The sequence below is a fragment of the Medicago sativa genome, chromosome 8 (genome assembly GCF_051527215.1).
Source record: "Medicago sativa cultivar Bolivia chromosome 8, Bolivia_mono, whole genome shotgun sequence".
NCBI lineage: Eukaryota > Viridiplantae > Streptophyta > Magnoliopsida > Fabales > Fabaceae > Medicago > Medicago sativa.
The window spans coordinates 7000467-7025200 of record NC_140756.1 but is presented as its reverse complement, the minus strand read 5'-3'; the positions used below and the strand labels follow the sequence as shown (position 1 = coordinate 7025200).

The 24734-nt window shown below is 33.8% G+C and overlaps 4 protein-coding genes and 1 pseudogene across 5 annotated transcripts; all 5 read right to left on the bottom strand.

The window, feature by feature from the left end:
- Positions 1-775: 775 nt before the first annotated feature.
- On the bottom strand, positions 776-4457 carry LOC146896539 (probably inactive leucine-rich repeat receptor-like protein kinase At5g48380). Of its 2 annotated transcripts, none has more exons than XM_085739223.1 (3): positions 4355-4457; positions 2910-3850; positions 776-1987 (listed from the first exon to the last, which is right to left on the bottom strand). In XM_085739223.1, exons 2-3 carry the CDS (start codon positions 3756-3758, stop codon positions 983-985), a joined length of 1854 nt encoding a protein of 617 aa, XP_085595349.1. In that variant the 5' UTR covers positions 3759-3850; positions 4355-4457; the 3' UTR covers positions 776-982. The 2 variants fall into 2 exon arrangements, with proteins under 2 accessions (XP_085595349.1, XP_085595350.1); XM_085739224.1 differs by lacking the exon at positions 4355-4457 and adding an exon at positions 4259-4332.
- A 2470-nt stretch (positions 4458-6927) lies between these two features.
- LOC146896538 (uncharacterized) lies at positions 6928-13004 on the bottom strand (annotated as a pseudogene).
- Positions 13005-14140: 1136 nt separating this feature from the next.
- Positions 14141-15613, bottom strand: LOC146896537 (uncharacterized). The gene is made up of 7 exons (XM_085733443.1): positions 15534-15613; positions 15306-15435; positions 15058-15230; positions 14859-14979; positions 14595-14771; positions 14436-14510; positions 14141-14353 (listed from the first exon to the last, which is right to left on the bottom strand). Exons 1-7 carry the CDS (start codon positions 15611-15613, stop codon positions 14141-14143), a joined length of 969 nt encoding a protein of 322 aa, XP_085589569.1.
- Positions 15614-15850: 237 nt separating this feature from the next.
- Positions 15851-16564, bottom strand: LOC146896536 (replication protein A 70 kDa DNA-binding subunit C-like). Its single transcript, XM_085733440.1, has 3 exons — positions 16415-16564; positions 16047-16311; positions 15851-15951 (listed from the first exon to the last, which is right to left on the bottom strand). The coding sequence occupies exons 1-3, from the start codon at positions 16562-16564 to the stop codon at positions 15851-15853; spliced, it is 516 nt and encodes a 171-aa protein (XP_085589566.1).
- Positions 16565-17601: 1037 nt separating this feature from the next.
- Positions 17602-19036, bottom strand: LOC146896535 (uncharacterized). The gene is made up of 4 exons (XM_085734966.1): positions 18850-19036; positions 18662-18759; positions 18151-18561; positions 17602-18058 (listed from the first exon to the last, which is right to left on the bottom strand). The coding sequence occupies exons 1-4, from the start codon at positions 18896-18898 to the stop codon at positions 17804-17806; spliced, it is 813 nt and encodes a 270-aa protein (XP_085591092.1). The 5' UTR covers positions 18899-19036; the 3' UTR covers positions 17602-17803.
- Between the last annotated feature and the right edge of the window lie 5698 nt (positions 19037-24734).

The window sequence follows — 24734 nt, the reverse complement described above, 5'->3', positions numbered from 1 at the left end:
TGGCACAGCCATAAGATGCTTCGAATTGGAACTCCCAACACTTTCAGCAACAAATGTCCATTCCAAAGTTTACGGTCTATTCAATGGTGGTGGCTCGAGTGGGGGTTGGATGGTCGAAGAAGAAGACAGGTCGATTACAAGTGATCGTTTTGATGAGGCTTTGCATGAAAATGGGATTGTGATGAGGTCTCTAGGTAGGAAGAGTTCCCGTTAGGGAAATGTGAGAATTACATTCGCGACAATAAGAGCTTCACAGATTGTGGGGATCGAAAGGATACAGAATTTTGATGGGGAGCACACTATGATCACGGATGGGAAGGGGGTCGTGTTGGTTGTCGGCCGAGGCGGAAGGGAGAGAAAAAGCAAACATGGAGCGGCTGTTGTGGTCTCATGCATATGTGAGTAGAAAGGGGAAGACGATGGCAAGCAAACAAACCCCGCCGTTGGGGGAGGAAGCCTAAAATAAGGTTGCAAATTTTGTTTATTTGCCAACGTTGAATTTGACAATGTACCAGCTATTCGAGTTTTATATTGTGTATAACTTGAATTTGACAATGTCTAATCTCTGTTTTACACGAGACTTGAGTTTTTCCAATACCAGCAGAGATTGTTTATGTCCAACTATTTCCATAGTTTGGTCCAATTGTATATAAACCCTTTGAAAAAAGCCCGAGTTAATCATGAAATTAACTTGCAAATCAATTCACCTATTTCCAAAACTACTGTCACTGTCAGATATTACCGAAAGACCAAGGAAATCATGTAAAAATAAGGATAGAAAGAAACAACTCAACTATATATAATCCATGATTAATGATTTTATATTGACATTTTAATATCAATGGCACACTACTGGATCTAGATCCTCAAAAATCTATATAAAAAGCTAACATTTATTTTAGGACAACAAAGTAAGAAATAGATAATTACATATAGAAACTGATTACACATACCCTATATATATCTTGCACACCTTTTTCAATTATTTTCCTTCTCTAGCAACAATAAGTTCCACCATGTTATTATCACCAATAATATCTTCAGGTACCAATATTTCATCTTCAGTTTGGAAATTGTACTTACCACCAATAGCTCTTAAAAACTGATATACTTCAAACATGGTTGGCCTCTCCTTTGGAACTTCTGTAACACAGTTGCATGCAACCTTTAAAAATTGGAAAAGCTCATTATCATCACCTTTGTTGAGAAGTGACTCGTCGATGGCATCGTGGAGTTTTGAGTTGCTTGAAAGCTCCGTAATCCATTCTACGAGATTTCCTTTAAAAGTTTCCGGTGCTTTAGCCACATTTGCAGGTCTTTCACCGGTCACCAACTCGAGAAGCACGGTCCCGAAGCTAAAAACATCGCCCTTTGGCGTAGCAACCAAAGTTTTTGTGTACTCAGGAGCAACATAACCAAAATCGCCAAATTCACCGTTTACAAAAGTACTTAAATGCGTATCGAGCGGGTTCATCAGCCTGGCAAGGCCAAAATCAGATATTTTGGGCTCGAAATCTGCATCCAACAAGATGCACTTAGAGCTTATGTTTCGGTGGATGATGCGAGGATTGCAGCTATGATGAAGCCATGCAAATCCTTTGGCTGCTCCAATTGCGATTTTGAGTCTCGAAGGCCAGTCAAGTGTGCACTCACCCGCAGCAGGATGTAGTTGATCATGGAGCATTCCATTCGGCATGTTTTTAAAGACCAAAAGCCTCTCCTTTTTGGCCACACAAAAACCTAAAAGTGGAACCAGATTACGATGTTTGACAGTCCCTAGTGTTGCCATCTCAGACATAAACTCTTTCTCGGAGTGTTGAGATTCCTGCAATCTTTTCACCATAAATGCCGTGCCGTCATCAAGGGTGGCTTTGTAAACTGTTCCTGTTCTTCCTGTACCAATGATATTGATATTACTGAAGTTGTTGGTAGCCTTCATGAGATCGCTCAATCTCATTTTTGAAATTGATTTCTCAAATAGAGATACCTGATGTTCATTTCAGTACAGTTAGACTTTAAGTAAAATATTCTCATCAGAGTCCAACAGTATGCAAAATCATATAAAGTACAGCTCTGTAAATGTTACAGAAAATAATTTTGCAAAAAGTATATTCTTTACTTCTAATATTTGAAGAGAAAATGTTTGCTATTTTTCTTTTTAAGGATGTTTGCTTTTCTGTATTTCTAATAGTTGAAATTTTATCTTATAAAATGGAACCAAAATTTTCTCCAAACATTATCTTATAATTAGGACCAGAGGGAATCAATATTTTCATGTCTTCGATGCAGCAGTATGCAGAAAAGTTTTCGCAATTGATGTAAGCAACAATGAAAAGGATATATGTTCCTAGCATTTCTCTATTTATTAACAGTTGAAAGTATTAAAAAATAAGCCAATAAACTAGATTCTACTGAGCCAACCCAACTTAGTGGGACAAGGCTTGGTTCTTCTTGTTGTTGTAAACTAGATTCTATCGAAAATATTTAAGGGCTTGTTTGGATTGACTTATTCGAGCTTATCTACTGACATAATCACTAGTGAAACTGTTTGGGAGATGTTTAAGACGTTTATTATTAGAGTTGTTTATGGAAACAGCTTATGGCATGTTCACAAATTTTTTTCATCTTATTTCCACAAGCTCTTCAAAAATAGCTTATGAAAACAGCTCAAGGCTTATATAAAAATAGTTTGACTTAATTTTATCTTTTGTCATAGGAATAGTTTATACATATGCACTAATATGATAAGTGTTTATGCTATGAGCGCTTAATTAAGTAGTTATCCAAACAAGGCTTAGAACAAGTATCTAATTCTATAAAAGACAAATAAATCTAATAACATAAGTGAACAGCTTCTCTAGGTGTAACCATATATGCCATGTGCAATGATGCATCAATATACAACTTACCTTAATTCCTTTAGTTCCTTTAAGACTTCTTGCCCATTTGTTTCCTTCAGGATCTTCTTCCTTCTTCCTATAAGCACTGCGACGCACAAAGAAGAACATAAAAACGCCCAATCCTAACGCTGCAAGAGTCACTGCACCAACAGCAGCTCCAGCTATGACTGCGGTGTTACTCTTGGACGAAGCCGTGCCCTTGCAAAGCCCCAATGAAGATGTACCACAAAGACCTTGATTATTTGCATAATTTACTTCAGTTTTATTAGCAGTGAAGTTTGGAACTGGCCCGGTCAAAAGATTGTTGGATACATCGAATGTCTTAATACGATCGAGAGTGCCTAATAGTAGAGGAATTTGACCGGTGAGTCGGTTCTGACTAAGTTTAAGGATATTCAGATAAGTACAATTTGCAAGACTAACAGGTATCTCCCCAGAAAATTCATTTGAAGATAGATCAAGAGACGTCACAAATTTTAGAAGCGTCGATATATCTCCTGGAATAGTTCCAGATAGATCGTTGACTGAAAGATCTAATCCTGTCATGCTCGAACAATTAACAATGCCCCGAGGAAACTGACCCTTGAGTCCCATATTTGATAATTTGAGATTCAAGACTTTATTCTCATCAGGATGCCAACATTCAACACCATTAAATCTACATATAAACCCTTCAGTTTTATTGTTGAAATTCCATGAAGATGTCAAATAATTATTCGGGTCTTGAATCGAATTTTTTATACTTTTCAAACAGAAGATATCAGTTTCAGTCCCATAGGTTATACCAAAACTAATCAGTAACAACAAACTAACAAAAACATAAGAACTCAAATTCCAGCTACTTAGAACAAGAATCATCTTCACCAAAATCCTAAACACAAAGCCAAAAGCAAAAATCAAGAAACCTCGTTTATTAGTATCCAATTCAATCCGCACAGCCACATCACACCCTGAAAAATAAAATCAAAATAGCAAAAAGCACAGTTCAGAACTTCACACAAACCAAGTCAACCATCCAAAAACAAAGTAAGTCAACAAAGTAAAAAACTTTACTTTAGAACAAAACTAACACGGCAATAACAAAAGCATCAAAAACATGAGAAACCCATTTAAGTAAATTTAATACATATGAATGAAAAAACATAAATTTTCAATTTTTCACAACAGTACTAAAATTCCCATCTGAGTTTTGAACAACCCAATGAAACTTACATTCCTGAAACTTACCTCTACCAAAAACATGAGAAACCCATCAAAGTAAAACTAACATATATGAATGAAAAAACATAAATTTTCAATTTTTCACAAAAATACTTAAATTCCCATCTGGGTATTAAACAACACTCAATGAAGCTTACATGAAAATCCAAAAAGTAAGACAAACACACACAAAGAGAGACACAAATAACTATAAAGTTTGAAACTTTGAAATGAGAAAAGAGCAAGGAAGTTACCTGTGAGAGATTTAGATGATAATGTGTGAAAGGTTTGATGTGAAGAAGAAGGAAAAAAATGAAATGGAAAATGGAAATTGGAACGGGTCAAAGAAGGAAAGGCAAAAAATTCCAAAGAAGGGAGAAGACTTGGAATAAGAGAAGACTTTTGAAAGTGATGGTGCTTCTTCATTTGATGACTAGGCTTTTTTTCTTTGTTAAAAAATTGAGGTGTTTTCTTATTGGACAACCTAAAGAAAATCGTGACACAAAGGAAACAACATTTTCTTTCTAAATTTCCCTAATTTTAAATAGGGAAATGTTAACGTGTGTCCTTGGGGGCATAAGTTAAGAAGGCGTAGAAAGTTTTTTTGAAACTTGCATTCAATATCTTAAAAGTTACAAAAATTATATTTTTAATATAAAATTTATTTTTAATTTCTTTTTCAAGCTCCTTAACTTATGTCCTAAGAGCATAAGTTAACATGACTCTTTTAAATATCGTTTGGTAGATAAGGTGGGGACGGGGGTTCTCTATTGTAGCTGTTTCATGCAGCAGACGATCGAGGACATGGATCAAGGATTCAACGACTCTAATTTATATAGTGTGGATCAACAATTTCATATAATGTTTAAGGGTAAAATATGTTTTTCGTCCCTGCAATTATAGGCCATTTGAATTTTCGTCCCTGAGCTTACTAATCCTCCCATTTCGTCCCTGTAAAAGTTAATCACTTGAAATTTCGTCCCTCTCCTCTTTTAATCACTGCCACGTCATCAATTCACCAAAATGGCATGGGGAATTGACGAAAATACCCCTGGCTTATTTTTTTCCTTAAAAAAAATTTCAAAATTTTGAAAATTCTTTTTTTTAATTAAAAAAATCTGAAAAAAATAATTAAAAATCATGAAAAATTTCGGAAAAAAAATGTTAAAATTAAAACTGAAAAAACTTAAATTTTTCGGAGAAAAAATCGTAAAAAAAATTCGGGAAAAAAACTGGGGAAAAAAATTTGAAGGAAAAAAACAAAAAAAAATAAGTCAGGGGTATTTTCGTCAATTCCCATGCCATTTTGGTAATTTGCTGACGTGGCAGTGATTAAAAGGGGAAAGGGACGAAATTTCAAGTGATTAACTTTTACAGGGACGAAATGGGAGGATTAGTAAGCTCAGGGACGAAAATTCAAATGGCCTATAATTGCAGGGACGAAAAGCATATTTTACCCAATGTTTAATCTCGATCGCATTTATTTATTATTGAATTGTCGATATTAGTTACAGCACCGCGGAATTCAAATCCTTTTTTTCCTTTTATGGGTTCATCATTAACTCTTATCTTAATAATTTATTCACATGCATCCAATGAAAATTCATCGTTATGACATGTCAATCGAATTGTATAACTTATTTTTCAAATTGATGATAAGAAGTATTAAAACAAGGAAAATTCTATGGTGAAGTTAATCAATTGACTTTTTCGGTGAAGTTACCCTAAATCCAATAATAATGTGCCACATGTCATGTGTGCTGATTGTGGGATGGTATGTACCGTGTACCTGCTCAATATGTTCCACCGTAGACTAACTTTTTTGAACCATCAAATTAAGCACCTCACTAGTGCTATTTTGTTGCCTTTCACACTATATATATTCCCTTTCTCCTTTTGACTTTTTCTTCCTTCTATTTCAACAACACATTTATTCCAATTTATTTATTTATTTATAGCAAAATTACACTATAAATCCTTTATATTAAAATTTTGTTTTAATTGAAAATTCATTATTTTAATAAAGTTTAAATTCATTATTTAATAACGTTTAAATTTGTTTTTGGTCATTGCATATCTTTTTCATAACAATTTTGTTTTCGTATAATATCTATATCTCCTTGATCAAAAAATAATATCTATATCTTAAATCATTAGTTTCAACCATCAAAACAATCTTATATATCTCAAATTATGATTAGTTTGTATCAAATTATAAATTTTCATATTTCATTATCAAAACTATATGAATTATTTTTCCTATTATCTCTTGATATAGACTATGTTTTTGTAACACATTTGTCCTTTTTTCATTTTTTATTATAAAAAATGCTGAAATAATAGTTTTTTTTTTTTTGAAAGGATGCTGAAATAATAGTTTTATTAATAACCTTATTTGTTAAAATATTTTTAATTAAAAAGATAAAGAAATTCATAAGTCATATGAATATCTTCATCGTCTTCTTCCTTGATTAAAAAAAAAGACCACTTAAAGCCAAGGCTTCGGTGAGAGAGTGAAACAAGTCTCCTCTTGTGAGATAGTTTAACACAACCATAAGATATATTAATTTTTAATTCAATGGTGTGGATTTGAGAAGGGCAACCTGTTTGAATAGTGTTGGACAAGGTTTTTTCATATTATTAGGTTATTAGCACATGAGTAGTTAGATATTGGAATTACTAGATCTTTCACCCGTGCGAAATAATAATAAGATCAACCAATGACATTTAAAAATAAAGAAAGTATGGATAGCACGATAATAATAACTTAATTTAAAAATGTCAAGTACAACATCCCCAATATAAAATAGTACATAAAAACATTAAATCAAACATTTTGGAAAACTTCATGGTATACCACATTAGTGGTGTTGTCAATACATTCCCCATTTTCACCTGTTATCATCATTTTCAAACCTTTCCTTGAAGTGACCCTCGATACCGCGACATAAAGTTGACCATGGGAGAATACCGATTGAGGTAGGTATATGCCAACTTGCTTTAGGGACTGCCCTTGACTTTTATTAATAGTCATAGCAAAACTAACCATAATAGGGAATTGTTTTCGTTGGAATTTGAATGGTAGTCTAGTATCTGAAGGCTGCAATGATAGTCTTGGTATATACACCTTCTCACCAATCCTGCTTCCAGATATAACCATTGCTTCAAGAACATATCTCCCCATTCTCGTTATAATCAGTCGTGTTCCATTGCATAGCCCAGCGGTTATATCCAAGTTCCTAAGTAGCATGACAGGAACTCCCACCTTCAATGTTATTTTGTGGTTTGGTAGACCTGATGAATTGATTGAGTTAAGAAACTCGGGAGTGAGTATGTCGTCTTGCCTGTTAGCCATAGTGTTGCTAGGGCAAGGTGAATCACAACTTAAATAGACCCTTTCCTCCCCAGGAATCATGTTGAGCACATAATTATTGATTTCGTCAACAATAACATTTTTTGCTGTCAATATAGCCCTATCTTTAAAAAATTCTGGATCATGCATATTTTGTAGAATTGATGGATAAATGCAATCTACTATGGATGCAATAGGATCACTACTACTGGGAATGAGAAGATCTTCGGGAATTTGTATATTAATGCCATCATCTCTTACATCCCCCACGGTACCATCACCAATACCCAACACCCATTCACTAAACTCTTTTAGTTCTTCAACATCATTACTCGAACAGCCATGCAAAAGCCTCATATTAGTAGTTAGAGATAGTACCTCACAATGACGCCATAATTTTGATGCATTAACACTTGCGCGAACAATATCTTGTCTAGTGCCTTTGGGAACAACTGGAAGAATTTGGCGAAAGTCGCCTCCAAGGACCACAACTTTACCACCGAATGGAATATCCATTCTGCCATTGTTTTGTGCTCGAAGCACGTCTCTTAAGGTACGGTCTACGGCTTCAAAACAGTGTTTGTGCATCATAGGTGCTTCATCCCATATTATTAGTTTTGCACGCACTATCAACTGACCCAAAGGACTTGTAGGACATATGGTGCATGTGGAGAACTCATCAATTATGAATGGGATATGAAATCTAGAGTGGGCTGTTCGTCCTCCAGGAATAAGAAGTGCCGCAATGCCACTTGAAGCTACGGTCAACACAATTTCCCCCTTCGAACGCAACGCAGATGACATTGCCCTCCAGATAAATGTTTTCCCTGTACCACCGTAACCATATAAGAAAAATAATCCGGGTTTATTGGCCTCAACCCTTGCCATTATAGTGTCATATATTTTTCTTTGTTCAGCAGTCATGGTTGACATCAATTCTGCGTGCTCCTTTAACAATTGTTCCTTGTCATATTTCAGCTCATCATAAATCAACATGTTTAGTCCTTCAGTATTCAATGAAACATCTGGTCTCGGCATTGATGGATAGTCCTTTTTCATATCTTTTCCGTGAGCTTGCAACAATTTTTCTATCTCAGCGAGGGTATAGCTTTTTATTTGATCTTCTGTTAAAACCAATTCTGCAAATATATAAAGTAAACATTACTGTGTATCGTGAATGTGAAGCAAGTGTGTTGTTTAAATATTCCATACATTTTATGAGTTAATATAACACATAATGGCATGAATAAAATTGCTTTCAGTTAGTTTGATCTTATTTTGATGGTCTCTAAACACCTATACATACAATATTTATTTCGACAAACATGTTAGGAGGCAATATAAAACATGATAGCATGAACAAAAGTGCCTGCATATTTGAGGAAAATAGTGTATTTGATGTATCACGTGCTGACAGAGTCACCAAGACATTATTTGCAGAATTATATATATCAGACAAAATAAAATAGAGTTACACCAATAATAGCCATTTGGATCGTGGAATTACCTGGAGCACGCAGAATACGCCTTTGACGGTAGAGTACATCATCGCTTAGACTCTGCCATGTTTTATCCCACACAACATTTGGTCTGGAGAACTGGTTCGATACTAAAAGCGCAACAAACAACATTCGCATCCATTCAGCCGTCCCCCATTGTGCAGCTTGATTTATAGCATCAATACTTTCTTTGTCATCATCCAACAAACCAAGTGCAAAGCAAGCCTCCTTAAAAGTATCATATTTGAAGTTGTCAACAGTTTTTATTGCATCGTAAGACGTAGGTCCTTTAACATAATTGAGCATGGTACGGAGGTAAAATTTCTCCCCTGATCCAGGCGGTACAAAATGAATTCGTCCAACGGAATAGCCTCTCTTCCTTGGTGTCCATTTGTGTTCCTGTTGATTCCACACAAACTTCAAGGGAAATTCAGCGTAAGTAAGATCCTTTGCTTCAGGATATTTCCTGTTAGCATCAAACCACGCCATAAATTTTGTGTCACGGATGTGTGGTTTGTTGAGGACCTCTTCTAAATCTGCATCATCTTCAAATACAATAGGCTCCTCTCCTTCTAAATGGAAACTTAAACGCTCTACCGAAGGGTCTCTGTAGTTGATATCGAAAGAAAAGATCCTCCAAACAGCTTCACATGCTGATAGATAACGACAATCATAGTACATCTTAATCTCATCATAGCATTCATCACCTGAATTGTAAAAAGAAGCTGTGACGCGATCGTGTCCCTTATTCACATATTTGAACAAATATTTGATTGACCGTGACTGGTTGCACCATTCCACATTGATATGTGCATTAAACATCTTCAACAATTTTGCATTGTAAGGGACGACAAACCTATTATCGACGAATGCTTCACCCTTCTTGATAGTCACGCCATTGTCCCTTCTTCGATAAACGGGATATCCGTCTTTGTCAATTACGGTGTTATCGACATATCTCTTAGGAAAATACTTGGTACATTTCCCTCTATCCATGCAAGGGGAACTCAGATTTTGTTCTCCGCATGGTCCGTGTATCATGAGGGATGAAACGATATCATACAATTGAGGATCTTCATCTTTGTTGGGTATTTCCGCACATATAATTTTGTCGATGTTATTTGGATGAACAACTCGAAATTGCGGGTGAAGGAAGACCAGAATATGAGCATGCGGTAGTCCTCGTGATATATTACTGCAACTCTATTGTGTATATTACTGCATAAATTCCAAATATTTTGGTTAATATAAAAGATTTAAGTTAAAATACTAAATGTTCAATATAAAATGGCAGTATTAAAGTATAAGTCACCTGCTTTAACTTTTCCGAATATCTTCCCCTTCTTAACTTCTTTAATCAAATGATTGAGCTTGATCTTAAATATTCGACTAACCAAGTCAGGCCTATCTTCTGGCTTTAGATTGTGTTTTTTTAGGTAATCAACTAATTCTGGCCATTTGTGGTTACATGTAAACGTGATGAACAGATCCGGATAACCAATCCATGAACATATCGCCATAGCATCTTGATAATTTTGGATCATGTACCTTGCACCGCCAACAAACCTTGACGGCAACACAATACGCTTTCCGGCCGTAGAGGGATTTGTCTCACCCCTGAGCACTGCCTCGTACAACCCTTTGTACATATCAGCTCGCACGTCCTTTTGATGGTCTCTATACCACTTCAATCTCCAAGACTCAATCATGCTATAAGCGTCAACTAAGAATTGTTGGAACAATCGTTTTGAAAACATTAAACCGGTCGGTTCATGGATTCTCTGCTGAATGATGTAAGCAAACCATTCCTTCATCGACACAAAAATTCTCTTTATAGGATTATTTGTTGGTCTGTCGGAAAATTTAATATCCCTGCGAAAACCATCCTCACCATAACAAAATAACAAAGGATACTGGAGTGGAAGGTATCCAGGTTCAAAAACTGACACCCTTTTGAGCATTCCAGCATGTGTTTCAATAACCAAATCCCTGTCGAAATCTGATGCATCGTAGTCGCCTACCACTAACGCTGCGACTTCGGATGCGGACGGCAAATTATAACGTCTTCCATCGTAACCTCTTTTGCCCAGAAGACGCAGCTTGACCTGAGGGCTGCCATCTTGTTGGATTTTGTCTCTAACTAATCTATATGATTTGACATATGAATTTGAAGCGTCAAGAATGTGCCGCAAATCAGAAACGATATCTGCCTTCAGATTGTGTTTATCATCATCCATTCTGCGAATTCAGAAAAAAAAAAAATGAAGTATGCATTATTATAACATTCATAATGTGTACATAATGTTAAAGACAGTATACTCAGTTGAAAGGTAAACTCGATAACAATTGAGTTATTAACATGAAAGATCTAAGGATTGCAAACACCTAACATCCTAGTGTCATGATTGTGAAAAATGGTCGTCTTTCAATCTGAATGCCTAACTACCACTCATTAGACGGAAACAACATACTAAGGCAAAAATTAATAAGCATAAATTCTCAATATTATGTCTCTGACTATAGTGTGAATAACCGGATATGAACACAATTACAGCGAAAAAGAACAATATATGTTATTTGAAACAGAATTGATTAAAAGATATTGCGATTTTATGGAGTGGGATAATGTCAGAATTGTATACTACCTTACGGCGTCCATTCTATTTCGAATCTCGTTATCGGTATCATATATATACAATTGTGCAAATTTCGGTTGGTCACCCGGACTTGGTAGTAAACTTCCGATTTGATGGTAATTTTCTCCGTTCATGACGAAAACAGGTGGTGCTTTTCCATTATTCCTTGTGTTGTCTATTTTGGCACCAATCGACGTAAAAGCGAACATGCTATTAAACGATCGGATATTGTCAAGAAAATACTTGCTTTTTTTGTCACGTTTGTGGAAAAGATCATGGAGAGCTTGTGGAATTTGACGGAGGGGTGCAATTTCTATCCTCCCTTGCATGCAACACATAGAAAACTGAGGATTAGTTGTGTTACGATTCTTTCCGACTCTTTCTTCGTACCACATAAAAGCCTTGCACCACTTGCAAACAGACCGCGGTTCGCCAATGTCGTAATAGGCTGCAACCATATTCGCACGATCGGCGTCAATATTCCGAAATAACGTATGATTTATTGAAGTTTAGCAATATGAAGGAAATATAAACGATAAATATCGGATTTGCAGTCTTCACAACAAATTAACATTAACATATTTCTAAATGGGATAAGAAAAAAAAAAGACATATACCTATAACTTCGGGCTCAAATGATCTTGTGCGTCTACTTCGCCGTGTCCTTTTTCTTGAAACTGTGTCAGATGCGATAAGTTGCTGGCATTCCACTACGTTCAAACAATGTGCGGTTAGAATAAAGGTTTACATAAAAACGCAACTACTAAATGTACGAATAAGAAGGATATTCACAACCAAAATGCAAATAAGATTTGCATTTATATACCTATATCATTATCAGGAATGTCATATTGTTCGCCATTTTCCATACACATATCAATTTCACCGCCATGCACATTCTCAGGGCCATATTCGTCGTCAGATGTATCAATAGCACTTGATACGCTAGAATTGTCGTTTTCTACATATCAGAGAACAAATAATTATTACATATATTGACAACTACTTATAAATTCAATGGGATGATTTATTTGTTCTGTTTTATACCATTATCTTGGTCAGAAAGTTCCATACAGTCAACATGTCGATCGCTATTAGATTTACACTGATGGGAGGCATAGTTGTTTGCTGATATAACAGGCTGTGCTCGGTCAGATCCTGATGCCCTTCCAATAGATCTAAGAACATGTCTCCCCGGTGAAATGGGACTACTAAGGCCAGGGACAACTGGTTTACGTTGTTTGGATGATTGAATTCCAGCTGAAGATGAAGGAACTGAATATTTAACAGTACACAGATATGAGTAGCAGTTTATATAGAAACTAAAATATCAAAACTGCATTGGAGACATACCGTTAGTAATATCTGAAAAAGGTAATCTGCTGCAAACTATCTTGCGCCTCTTGCTCGACTCCATGATAGATACTCCACTTCTTAACCCCCGTAAATATGAAGATGAATTGGTTTTGGCATTCGTGTGCTAAAATGTTAGACCAACAGTCACGTATGAAGCTAATTTTAATATATCATACATGTAACTTTCATTAATCACTAAACAGGAGATAACCATAAGGAATAAAGTAAAGATAGTTGCTCATAGGGAATTGTAACTAACACACACAGACTGTCCAACTAATTGTAATTTAGATACATGGTTTGTGTGTGTTTAATATTCTAAACATTGAGCACCGTAAATTAATTGTTTTTAACAATCTAAACATTAATTTGGATTTGATGCCATTTAAAATTACTTGTTTCTATATAAACATTGGAATGTGGTTCAATATCTTATCTATTTATATAAAATATGATTATTTGCATAACCTGATTTTATTGGACAAAAAAGGTGAGTAACCATCAGTTTTTCTTTATTTTAGTTATTCTCATGATGTTTTCAATTAAGCTGGTTAATTCCATTGGTCTCATACTTACATGCTTTTTAATATAATCTCCTCAAATTCTATCAGACATTGCCTCTTTTAAAATTGCGATCTGTTCTTTGTTTATAAGTACTAAAACTGATAAAGTAATTTTTTGATATCACACATTAACAAATGAATATATGAAAGCAATACATATGACAATAGGTTATTCTTATACATCAAATTAGTTACTTATACGGGTGAATTATGTTAATTTATTTATATAAGATTTTAATATATACTGATGGCATACTATAATCCACACAATCACCACAATTCAGATATGATACAAAATAAATCAAGTGTTCATATGGCTCAAATAATATGGCGAAAGATTATGAATGGATCGTTATAAAAAGATGGCTCAGATAAATAGGAATAACCAATTACCATATAATGAAGTTGGAACCAAATTATATGATAAATATGTCACTTAATATCTTAGAAATAAAAACATAAAACCAAACTAAAAAGTAGCTGATGAACCTTCAGATAAGTCTTGATTCAACATAAACAGCACACATAAGTATGTGGCCAATATTATTAACAACTCAAAACTAAACTCAAAATGGAAAGTTAAATTGTAAACAAAAGGCACGATCAATAGCAACTTTGAATCAGATCATCTTGCTCAATCCTTTTTCTCAATCTTCACAGACTTGAACTTTGGGCCCTCCTTGCTTGATGAAAATTCTCCAGTTTCAGCTCCAGCAACAGAGGCAGTAGCCACCTTCTTAGATGATCTTTTGTTATTAAGCTTGCTGCAGGGGGTGTTATCACTTTCCTTGTTCTGCTGTGGATCACTCTTGTTTGAATCTCCAGACTCAATAGCTAATATATGTTCCTGAAATCATATTATATATATTAAAACAACGAAAACTATCAATTTTCATTATAAATTCACAGTGACTACATATCAGATATACCTCAACATTTGCCTCAGTTGGAGGAGTCAAACCAGGATCACCACGATCCACAACACAATCATCTTCATCAAACGACTGCGCATATTTTTCAGATTGTTATTACACTCACTATTCAACATTAAAATAAAGAACAACACTATGAAATAGACATTACAATACCTTAATATTATGAAAGGCTTTAAATCGACTTATCAAGTCAGCATCATCAGAAGTTCGTTTGACAGAATAACTCCGCCAATTGTGCACTAAGTTTCCTTCAGTTATCTCCACCTTAAATAGCATCTCCTTTCCATCAAATATGTCCATCTCAGTCGGAAACTTATCGGACTTGTTACCCTAAAAATGAAATGAATATAAACATGTTAACATTGTACATATGGGAAACAACTCAAGTTGGTTGTGGATTGATTTTTAATTATCTACCTTGGCCTGTCTATCAATCAAGTCATGCACACTAACATTGACAAAGTTCTGCACATTCTTATCAAAGAGAATGAAGACTGTTGATCCAGTTGGATCAATAACTTGGACATGGAGCTTATATCTGGTTTCAAATAAAAACATCATCATAAAATTCACAATTAAGCTATATTCATGAGCAAAAGGGTAAACACGACACTACCTTGGTACCGCATTCCGTGTCTGATTACATCTCTTGCAAAACATCCTTCCAGCAATGATCCTACATCGTGCAGAGCAATGTTTGCAAGACTCGTAATACCAGCTAAACTCCTCTTCAACACCACATATCGTACCGAGAACAACACCATGACATTTCTGAAGGGGATCATGCAACTATTTGTTAAACATCACCACAATTTAAATAAATCAAACAATAATATTAACATATATAAATGGCTGATAAATTACCTCTGTCGCCTCAATCAAATTTTCTATGGTCATCCTCTGAGTCTGCATCATGTCGTCAGCCAACGGCACCGCTACGACACCGGTAGACTGGCTGACACCTTGGGATAGCTGGATATCAGAACCTTCAATCCTGGAATTAAACACAGTTGATCAGGATATTATTTCAACTCCATTAGTTAATAAGTGACACAAAAATATTCTCGCAAATCTATTTGTTATTATCCCAACCTCTTACGATATGCGACGATCTCAGGCAAATCACTTTGAACATGCACTTTTGTTCCATTAAAGGCATTAGACACGCCCATTGTTCCAAAATATGGTTTCAACTTGCATAATTGTAATACAACGACAACAGGTGAAGTTTGGTCTTGGTTGTTAAGAAAGGTGTGCATATTGTTTGCAAAATCCCCCCAAAGTGAGCAATGCACCCTTGTTCCTCTGTATAATAACATTTTCACGATCAATATAAGCAGCGTAGAAATAATAAATCAACAAAGATTTTTTCTAAACTAATGAATTATGCTAAACTGATTGAGTCAGACTCACTCTTCATCCTCCAATGTCAAGTCAAGCAGATTGCGCCTCCTGCCACTTAGTTCCTTCTCTTTAATGTCGTCCTTCTCAACGACATGGCCAATCACATCTGGTAAGAACCAAAATCGACACATTTAAAAAAATCACGTTAATGAGATGAAAATAATAACTGATTATGTAAGTGCAAACGAACAGAAATAATACCAATATATTGGCCTTCATTGGTGGATGCCAGTATGTCCTTAAACTTCATAAAATCAAAATGGTTGTGAGGAATGACATCTTCATCGAGTTTAGTCCAATTAGTGCGATCTGTAATATTGATCTTCCATTTGTGAGGTGTGGTACGATACTTGGGATCATTGTGTGTGACCAGAATATTTTCAACCTCATACGTTGATCCCTCAGATACCAATTGCTTAATTTTTGGGATCAAAATCTGCTTTGCTGAAGCTTGTATCTTCCCATTCTGGTTGCAGCGAATAGCATGCAGAAGTTAGCATATGTAAAATTTTTGAATAAATATTCATTATGAAAAGTAGATAACCGCGAAAATCTACCTAATATCATACCTTCTCATCGAGCAGCAGCATGCTAATGAAATTTTCCTGTTCAGGATTGTTAAAATCTCTAACGGTCCAAAGATGAATAACACGAACTTTCAGCTTTAGCTTAATTCTTCCAGCAACGATAGCAGAAACAGGTGTGTAAATCGGAGCCATTGCAGTCTACCAGATGTTATATCTTTCAAAGCTACTTGGAAAAATGGAAGGAGTAAAACAGAGTATGATACTTATATAGCAAGGGGATTAAATGGCATTAGTTTGATTCATCACAAACTTTGAATCTTGCACATAATCAATCTCAATATAATTAAAGATGGCTTGGAAAATACTGACTGCATATCCAACACAGTTGTGTTGGGAATCAGCGAATTATTGGGAGATGTATTTCTTTAAATTTTTGTATAACAAAAAACGTGGTAAAATTGCAATAAGGTGGGAATATGAATAGGTGGTATTTCAAACATTTTCTACAAATAATAGCTTTCCAATGTCATGAAGTAATAATTTGTGACCTTTGCAATAACCCACATAATTAGTTATCCAAAAAGTTGGGCTCTTTCAAACGTAATTTATAAATTCCCATATATAACTTACTTAAAAGTACCAATAATTATAATTTAAACAAAATACCTCACATTTTTCCAAACGATGTGCACTTCCAATGTTATTAAAATTTATCAGATAATTACCCCCCAGCATATTGATAATGTGTGATATTGATAATGCGGATAAACATAGACATAAATTTATCAACTCATTTTTATTTAAAATTATGCTAACTACTGATAACATTTTAACTCCACCTTAATTGTACATCACTTATCTCTATCCCCATTAATATCAATTTAAAGAACATATGTTTGTCTTTGTTGATATATGATAGTTTGTTAAAATGTACCACATTATTGTTTGTGTTTGAATATGATAAGTTTGGAATTGGAATTATACTGATAAGCTTGGTTCACATTGACATTGTATTGTTTCATAGTATATTGACTTTTACTAATGAAATTAAAAGAAAATTATTTTGTAGTGGTTTTGTCCTTTCAATTGGAATTTATATATACAAATTGACGAACTTTAGCCATATTTGTGGTACATGCCCTGTAATTTTTAAAAGGGTTGTCATAATGTTCAGTGCGAATATGGTAACAGTTTGAGCAATATAAGACAGTAAACTAATGAACTATAAATTTCGTCCATGACAGAGTTGAATAAGTTGTATTATAATTTCACTCAAAGGTCATTGTTGATGATACATAACACAATAGCTTAGTTATACCTTAAGATCTTAGAACTAAATAACTTATAAAATAAAAAAAAATAAAATTCAAGAACCAAATAAGAGATATATAGTGATCCACAGCTTCCAACAAACACGAATAACCCCCCACATCAAGACCGGATGATTTTAAAGTAGAGTGTGTCATTGTTTCCAGCATGAGGTGCACCAATAACGACACGTATTCCTTGGCGAAACCTCCTTGCAACAGCCATTCGTTTCCAGCCTCCCCCTATCTTAAAATGAGGACATGGATCATTTTCAAACATGACAGTACATTTCCACAGGTTTCCACATTCATCCACCATACGCACATTCTTGGTGCGCATATCCATTGTAGCTTTGCAAAAATCAACATTATCAAGCACCTGTGAATAAATAAAAATAGAATTAATTAGCTAACAAAAACGGCACAAATATTTTAGTTGGTAACACAACTATATTCACTATAATCACTCACCAACCATCCTGTTTCAACCTCGTCATAATCAAGTAGTTTCTCATGACAAAATTCAAAGTCCCCAGCTTCATGTGTGAATGGCAATGGCATGAAATTATTAGCGATCACAGCTTTGTCAACCTCAAATTTGATTGGTATAGTAAACCTCGGACACCTAACATGCACCCCAAATTTATCCCTGAGTTTAATCCCAAACCGACTATTCCCAACATACACCATAGTAACCAACGCACCAAGAGCTATCCCATAGAAGTCAAGCATTGCGTGCCATCCTTTGGTGAGAAATATTAATCCATATCGTCTTTCGACCAAAACCTCAAATTCGTTGTCCCTTTTATCAATCAGCTTCGCAAATGTGTGAAGCTCGTCACCAAAATCATCTCCAAAAGTGGTAGGCAGAACAGCATAACCCTGGAGGAAATATGAAACAGTTGAAAGAATGATTTAGTAAGCCAGTAAACATTAGAGCAAATATAATTGTATGTCAGGAATAATTATACACAACACTCACTCGATTGATGTTGAACTCCACATCATAAGTTCTGTACTTGATACGCATTTCGTTAACCATCTTATCCAGGTCTGTTGTTGGATTACGCATCAGAGGTGCTGGCATACAAAAACAAAAAGTTAAATAGGTGTTTCAATAAATTGTTTTGTGAAGACGACCATATTAAGTTATGGTAATATAGTGCTCACCAATTAAGGAGTGGTAGGACAATGTAGCTTGAGCACCGAGGCTTGACATTCTATAAATTTCTCTACGGAAGTCTTGAAGGAAAATGGAGGAACACTATGAGAAACACTGATCATTTATATAGATGTTGTTGATTACAGGAAAATGAAAATCAAAACTGCATTGGAAAACACACGCAGAGTTAATGTATATGGGAGTGGAAAGGTTAGCACATGTGAAATCTGAAAGGGGGGAAATCTGAATTTGGTTGATAATTCAATTTTCTAGGGCGGAGTTACATTAGACGGTTGGGATGTGTTGTATTGTAAGTAATCATGATCCAATGGCCTATCTTTATTGGCGCCTAAACATGATAGAATTAGGGTAAGCACAGTTGTTAGCAATGTTTGTTAGGATTAGAAATAATAAAGATTCAAAGATAATCTTAACATTGTTTCGCTACGACGTTAGCATCCAAGAAATGACAACCTAACATTGTATCATTCATAGAAAATTTGGAGAAAAAAAATTCTTGTTTCGTAAATGATAAAATTCCTTTTTTTTTTTTTACAAGAATGATAAAATTGCTATTTCTATTAATTTAATACTTTTTTATTAAATTGAACAACCATTATAACATTTTTATTATTTTGACATTGTTAGCAGACTTTAATTTTCAGTTAATCTATTGAAAAAAATTAATGAAAAAATTAGTGTGATGTTTAGTTTTGAAAAAAAAAATGTTAATAAGTATTTGTTCTATTTAAAAAAGAAATTGTGGTAGAATTTTGTAGAAAATTTAAAACATCTCCAACCCACCCAAAAAAAAAAATAGGTTGAGTTGGGTAATTGGGTAAGTATGGTTTTAAAAATGAAAAACTCATAATAAAATAACGGGTTTAGGGTAAAACCAGGCTCAAATCTAATAAACTCACTTATCAAATAATGTCAACATTTTTATTTCTATTTTCATTGAGAAGAAGGAGAATACAAAATATTATGGTCATAAATCAAGTCTAATTTTCAAGAAGGAGAATACATTCTCTATATTCGAAATCAAATCATTCTAGATTTACAAATTTGGATGTTGCACTTTTTGGTTTTTTTTTATGATAATGCAATTTTATTTTATTTTTTTGAAAGAGATAATGCAATTTTATGTAATGCAACTTTAGTTTGTTGCAAGTATTTTTTTGATGAAATTAATTATTTGATATTATCGTTTATTATTTTTTATGCTAAAATATAGTGAAAATATGTTATACAATTTTTTTAGAAAATAAAAAAGTTAGTATTTTTTATGAGAAAAATATGATGACTCGTCATTTAATATTAACAAAAAATTAGAAAAATAATTTGGCTAATCCACTACCCAACCCAACCTAAACCAAAAATTAGTTGGTTTGCCCAGACCAGACCAATAATATAACGGGTGGTTATTTTACCTCACCAAAATCGTGGTGCTCTATATGGTTCAGGTCTTGGGTTTGGTCAAACTCAACCCAAACCGAGTTATGTACACCCCTAGTTATATTTATAAAAAATATAGGATTAAATATGTTTTTAATCCCTATAAAACTAAGACCTTCTAAGTTAATAGTTTTTTTGTAGTACAAAAAATTTCTGCACTTAGCTTTTGTCCATATTAAATTCAAATTTGAGCAATTTTTTATAGACGTATTAAGAACATAATATTGAGTTTAATAAAACAAAAAAAAAATTAAAAAAATGTTTTAAAACTGATTTTTTAAATAAATTAAGTTCCATCACCCATATTGTCAACCTCGATCTTTAAATTTAAGTGATGGAAGAGACTGACTTATTCCAACGTGAGTAACTTTTTGGACCAACTTGAAACTTTTAAAACGTAAGGGACCAACTTGAAACTTTTAAAACATGAAGGACCAATTTGAAAACTAAAATTAACATAAGAGATCAAACATGCGATTAAGCCTATCACTCTTAAATTCACAATCTTCTAATAAATCTTCTAAATCCCTGATCATAATCATCTAGAATAATTATCACTCTTAAATTCACAATCTCCTAATAAATCTTCTAAAGCCCCGATCATAATCATCTAGTCATAACAAACCAAATTAAACATGATTATCTATTTCAATAACACCAACAACAATCTTTATTAGAGAAAAAGTTGTATAAGGGTAAAATTGGGATAATAAAAAACACTCATAATTAGGTTCAATTGTTTAGGTGAACTGAAGATAATTGAATACTAAAATAGTAGGTTATTAGTGAAAGGTTCAAGCTCTTAGATGAACTGAAGAGATTATTTGAATACTGAAATACTAGGTTCTCATTTGAATTTTCGACCTCCTATGTCAATTGAAGAGTGAAATAGTAAGTTTTCAGTTAAATATCTGACCTCTTAGGTCAATTGAAGAGATTTGAGTACTGAAATACTAGGTTCTCAGCTGAAGTTTCGATCTCCTATGTCAATTGAAGAGTGAAATAACAACTCCTCAGTTAAATATCTGACCTCATAGGTCAATTGAAAAGATTTGAATACTGAAATAATAGGTTTTCAGTTGAAGTTTCGACTCATTGGTGAATTGATTACTGAAATAATATGTTCTGAGTTGAAGATTCAACCTCTTATGTCAATTAAAGAAATTTGAGTACCGAAATACTAGGTTATGGGTTGAAGTTTCGACCTCCCAGGTGAATTGAATACTGAAATACTAGGTTCTTAGTTGAAGTTTCGACGTCCTAGGTTGATTGAAGATATTTGAATACCGAAACAATAGGTTCTCAGTGGACGGTTCAACATCTTAGGTCAATTAAACAGATTTGAATACTTCCTCACTGAAATACTAGGTTATGAGTTGAAGTTTCGACTTCCCAGGTGAATTGAATACTGGAATACTAGGTTGTAGGTTGAAGTTTCAACCTTCTAGGTGAATTGAATACCGATAATCTATCTTATATTTATTTTTTTAAAAGGGATAGTCTATTTATTATTTTGTTAATTATTTTGAATAAACTACTCATTAAAATTAAAAAAAAAATCTATCATCAATAGTATCGGTCCCTAAATATATACTTATTTTTAAGGAGAAAAAACACATTAAACCTTAAATATAATGGGTTGATAATGATTTGAGTCGATGAATGTCTAACATTAACTAAACATAATAGTCTATGACGTTAAAATATATCTAAAATGTTTTTTTTAAGAAAAAATATATCTTAAATGTTGATAATACCTATTTAGGGACTGCTAAACAGTGGCCAACTACATTGATTAAGCATCCAAAACAATAAAGTTTTCATAAAAAGTGAAGCAATAATTATTTGGTGAAACCTAACACCTTATCTTTCCAAGACAAATTTTTTATTCATTGATTCCTTAATCAATGCTCCAACGACACTGGTTAACAAAAGGTTACATATTTTCATATAGGGTCTGGTTAACGAGTGCCCGTAGGGCAGTCTTTAAGCATATCAAATTTAGCAAATATTCTTTTAAAAAGTTAACTATTACAATTTTCAATGCATTCAATACACAACTTTTCGTTAAAAACTTACCATTTAAAGTGGTTAAAGAGTGCCCCGAGGGCACTCGTTAACATTTTCCTTTCATATAATATGATGTAAATATGATGGACGATCAATATGACAGTATTAACATAATATTTTGTTACGAGAGATTATTCTGATTAACGAAATGCATAATCATAGACTATTTAAAAGTCCTCATGAGCATAACTCAATTGGTAAAGACAATGCATAAAATATGCAAGGTCCGGAGTTCAAACTCCGACCACTATAAAAAAAGACTATTTAAAAATGTCAATGCATTCAAAGCTTATTGTGACTATTCATTACATATTCAGGACCAAAATGACAATTATCTCTAAATTTAATATTTGGAACTAAACTTTTGGCGGGATAATTTACCGCTGAAATTTATATTCTGCAAGCAAATGTGGATGAAAGTGGTTCTTCGAAATAAAAGATGTAGCCAGCGGCCTGATCAATGCGCCTTGTCTTGTCTTTTCATAGGGCTAGCACACACACGTGTTCATTCCCTAAGGCCTCACTATGTACATGATCAGACATGTCAGTGTTTAACTTTTTTAAAAAATTCATCGAGTTTATTTATATTTTATGGCTTTAAGTCACTGTTCATAATGAATTATAAACTAGTCCATCTGTCCCGCAATAGATGACCCATTTGAAAATGTGTTATTTTGAGTTAACTTACTTTGACCATATTGTTCTACTAATATACAAAGATAATTAATATCATATAAGATGTCGTTAGATTTATCTCGAGAAGTCTTTTCAAAATATCAAATTTTCATTGTTTTTTATAATATATTATTCAAGATATTTAAACTCAAAATTATGCATTGATATGCATAATAAGGTCAACTGTGTCAAATATTAAGGAACAGACATAGTATTTTATATTATTATTATTTTGTGTGGGAAATTTTATAATTTTATTTTCTTTGTTGACTGATTAAATGACTTAATTTTTTATGTTTTACTTTTATTTTAGCATATGGTGATAATTATAGACATCAAAGTTTTATTATATAGAGTTTTGTTAACGAGTGTCGCCGAAACACTTATTAAGTATCTGAAAAATAAGAAATTATTCTTTAAAAGAATCAAATATTTTAATTTTCAATGTATTGATTACATAAATTATCATAAAAACTTATAATTTAGAGTTTTTAAAGAGTGTATCGGATACACTCGTTGATCATTTATTTATTTTATAATATAGTGTAGTCATTTTTTTGAATGATAATATAGTGTATTGTAGTTATAGTCTATTCAACACAAGGCACGGCACGTGATAGTTAATTGCAAACCAGCTAAAGAAAACTCAACAACCGCATATAAATGATATTGCAGATGTTTGCACCATTAAAGAGTTCATTAATGCAAGACCAACCAACATATATATTGTTTATCTTGTTGCTTTGACATTCACATACAAATACACACAACCTGTGAATTGTGTTATCTAAAATTTTCAGAAAAATGGTCGCAGCTTATGTTGTGTTTAGAGGCAAAGTTCCTGGTGTTTATCTATCATGGCCGTTATGTCACATGCAGGTGTATCGTTACAAAGGAAACGAATATGTGGGATACAACACTTATGAAGAGGTTGTGAGAGAATGGATATTGTACTGTGAAAACCAAGGTTACGACAAGGAGTATATCAAAGGAGGTATACCACGCAAACAAGCTCAAAACATACACCATGATTCTCAAGGGAAAGCATTCAACATCCATTCTAGTTTTTCCAGCAACAATGAAGAATCTTCACAACACAGTCATTATGAGCAAGAAGCAAGCCGTAAGTATGAGGCGAAACGTCACGTTGAGCAGGTTAATTATGAAACCGTTGACAATTTCTCTTGTACACGTAAGTTTTATCTTCTCAGCAACTGCATATGTGGGTAACATGTGTGTGTCAATTTTTTTTAACTTTTGATAGTTTTATACGTGTTCCATGAACATATAAAATTTACAGGAGAGTTTGAACCTTACTTTGCTGAAGATACCTTATCTTTGGATTGGATAAGCCAAAAAAGCATGCAGAAAGAGGTTGATAAGATGTGTTATACATTGAGGATACCATTGCCTACGTATGAACTACAAGAGGTTCATGGCTTTGGAGGAGTTGAGTATGTCAAGTATAGTGCCTCTTTACAAGTTGGTGCAAAAGGAACAAGAACTATATTAGTGGGTAGGTTTGGAAAGACAGAATATGATGCAAAAGAGGATGTTGCTGTTTTGTTAATTCGACAACTGCTGTTATATTGTGGTAGGAAGATTCGTGATTTCAACCATTACAACTTGGAGGATATGGTACACACTATTAAAAGTCTTGAAGACGAAAACTTTGAGTTAAAAATGGAGTTGG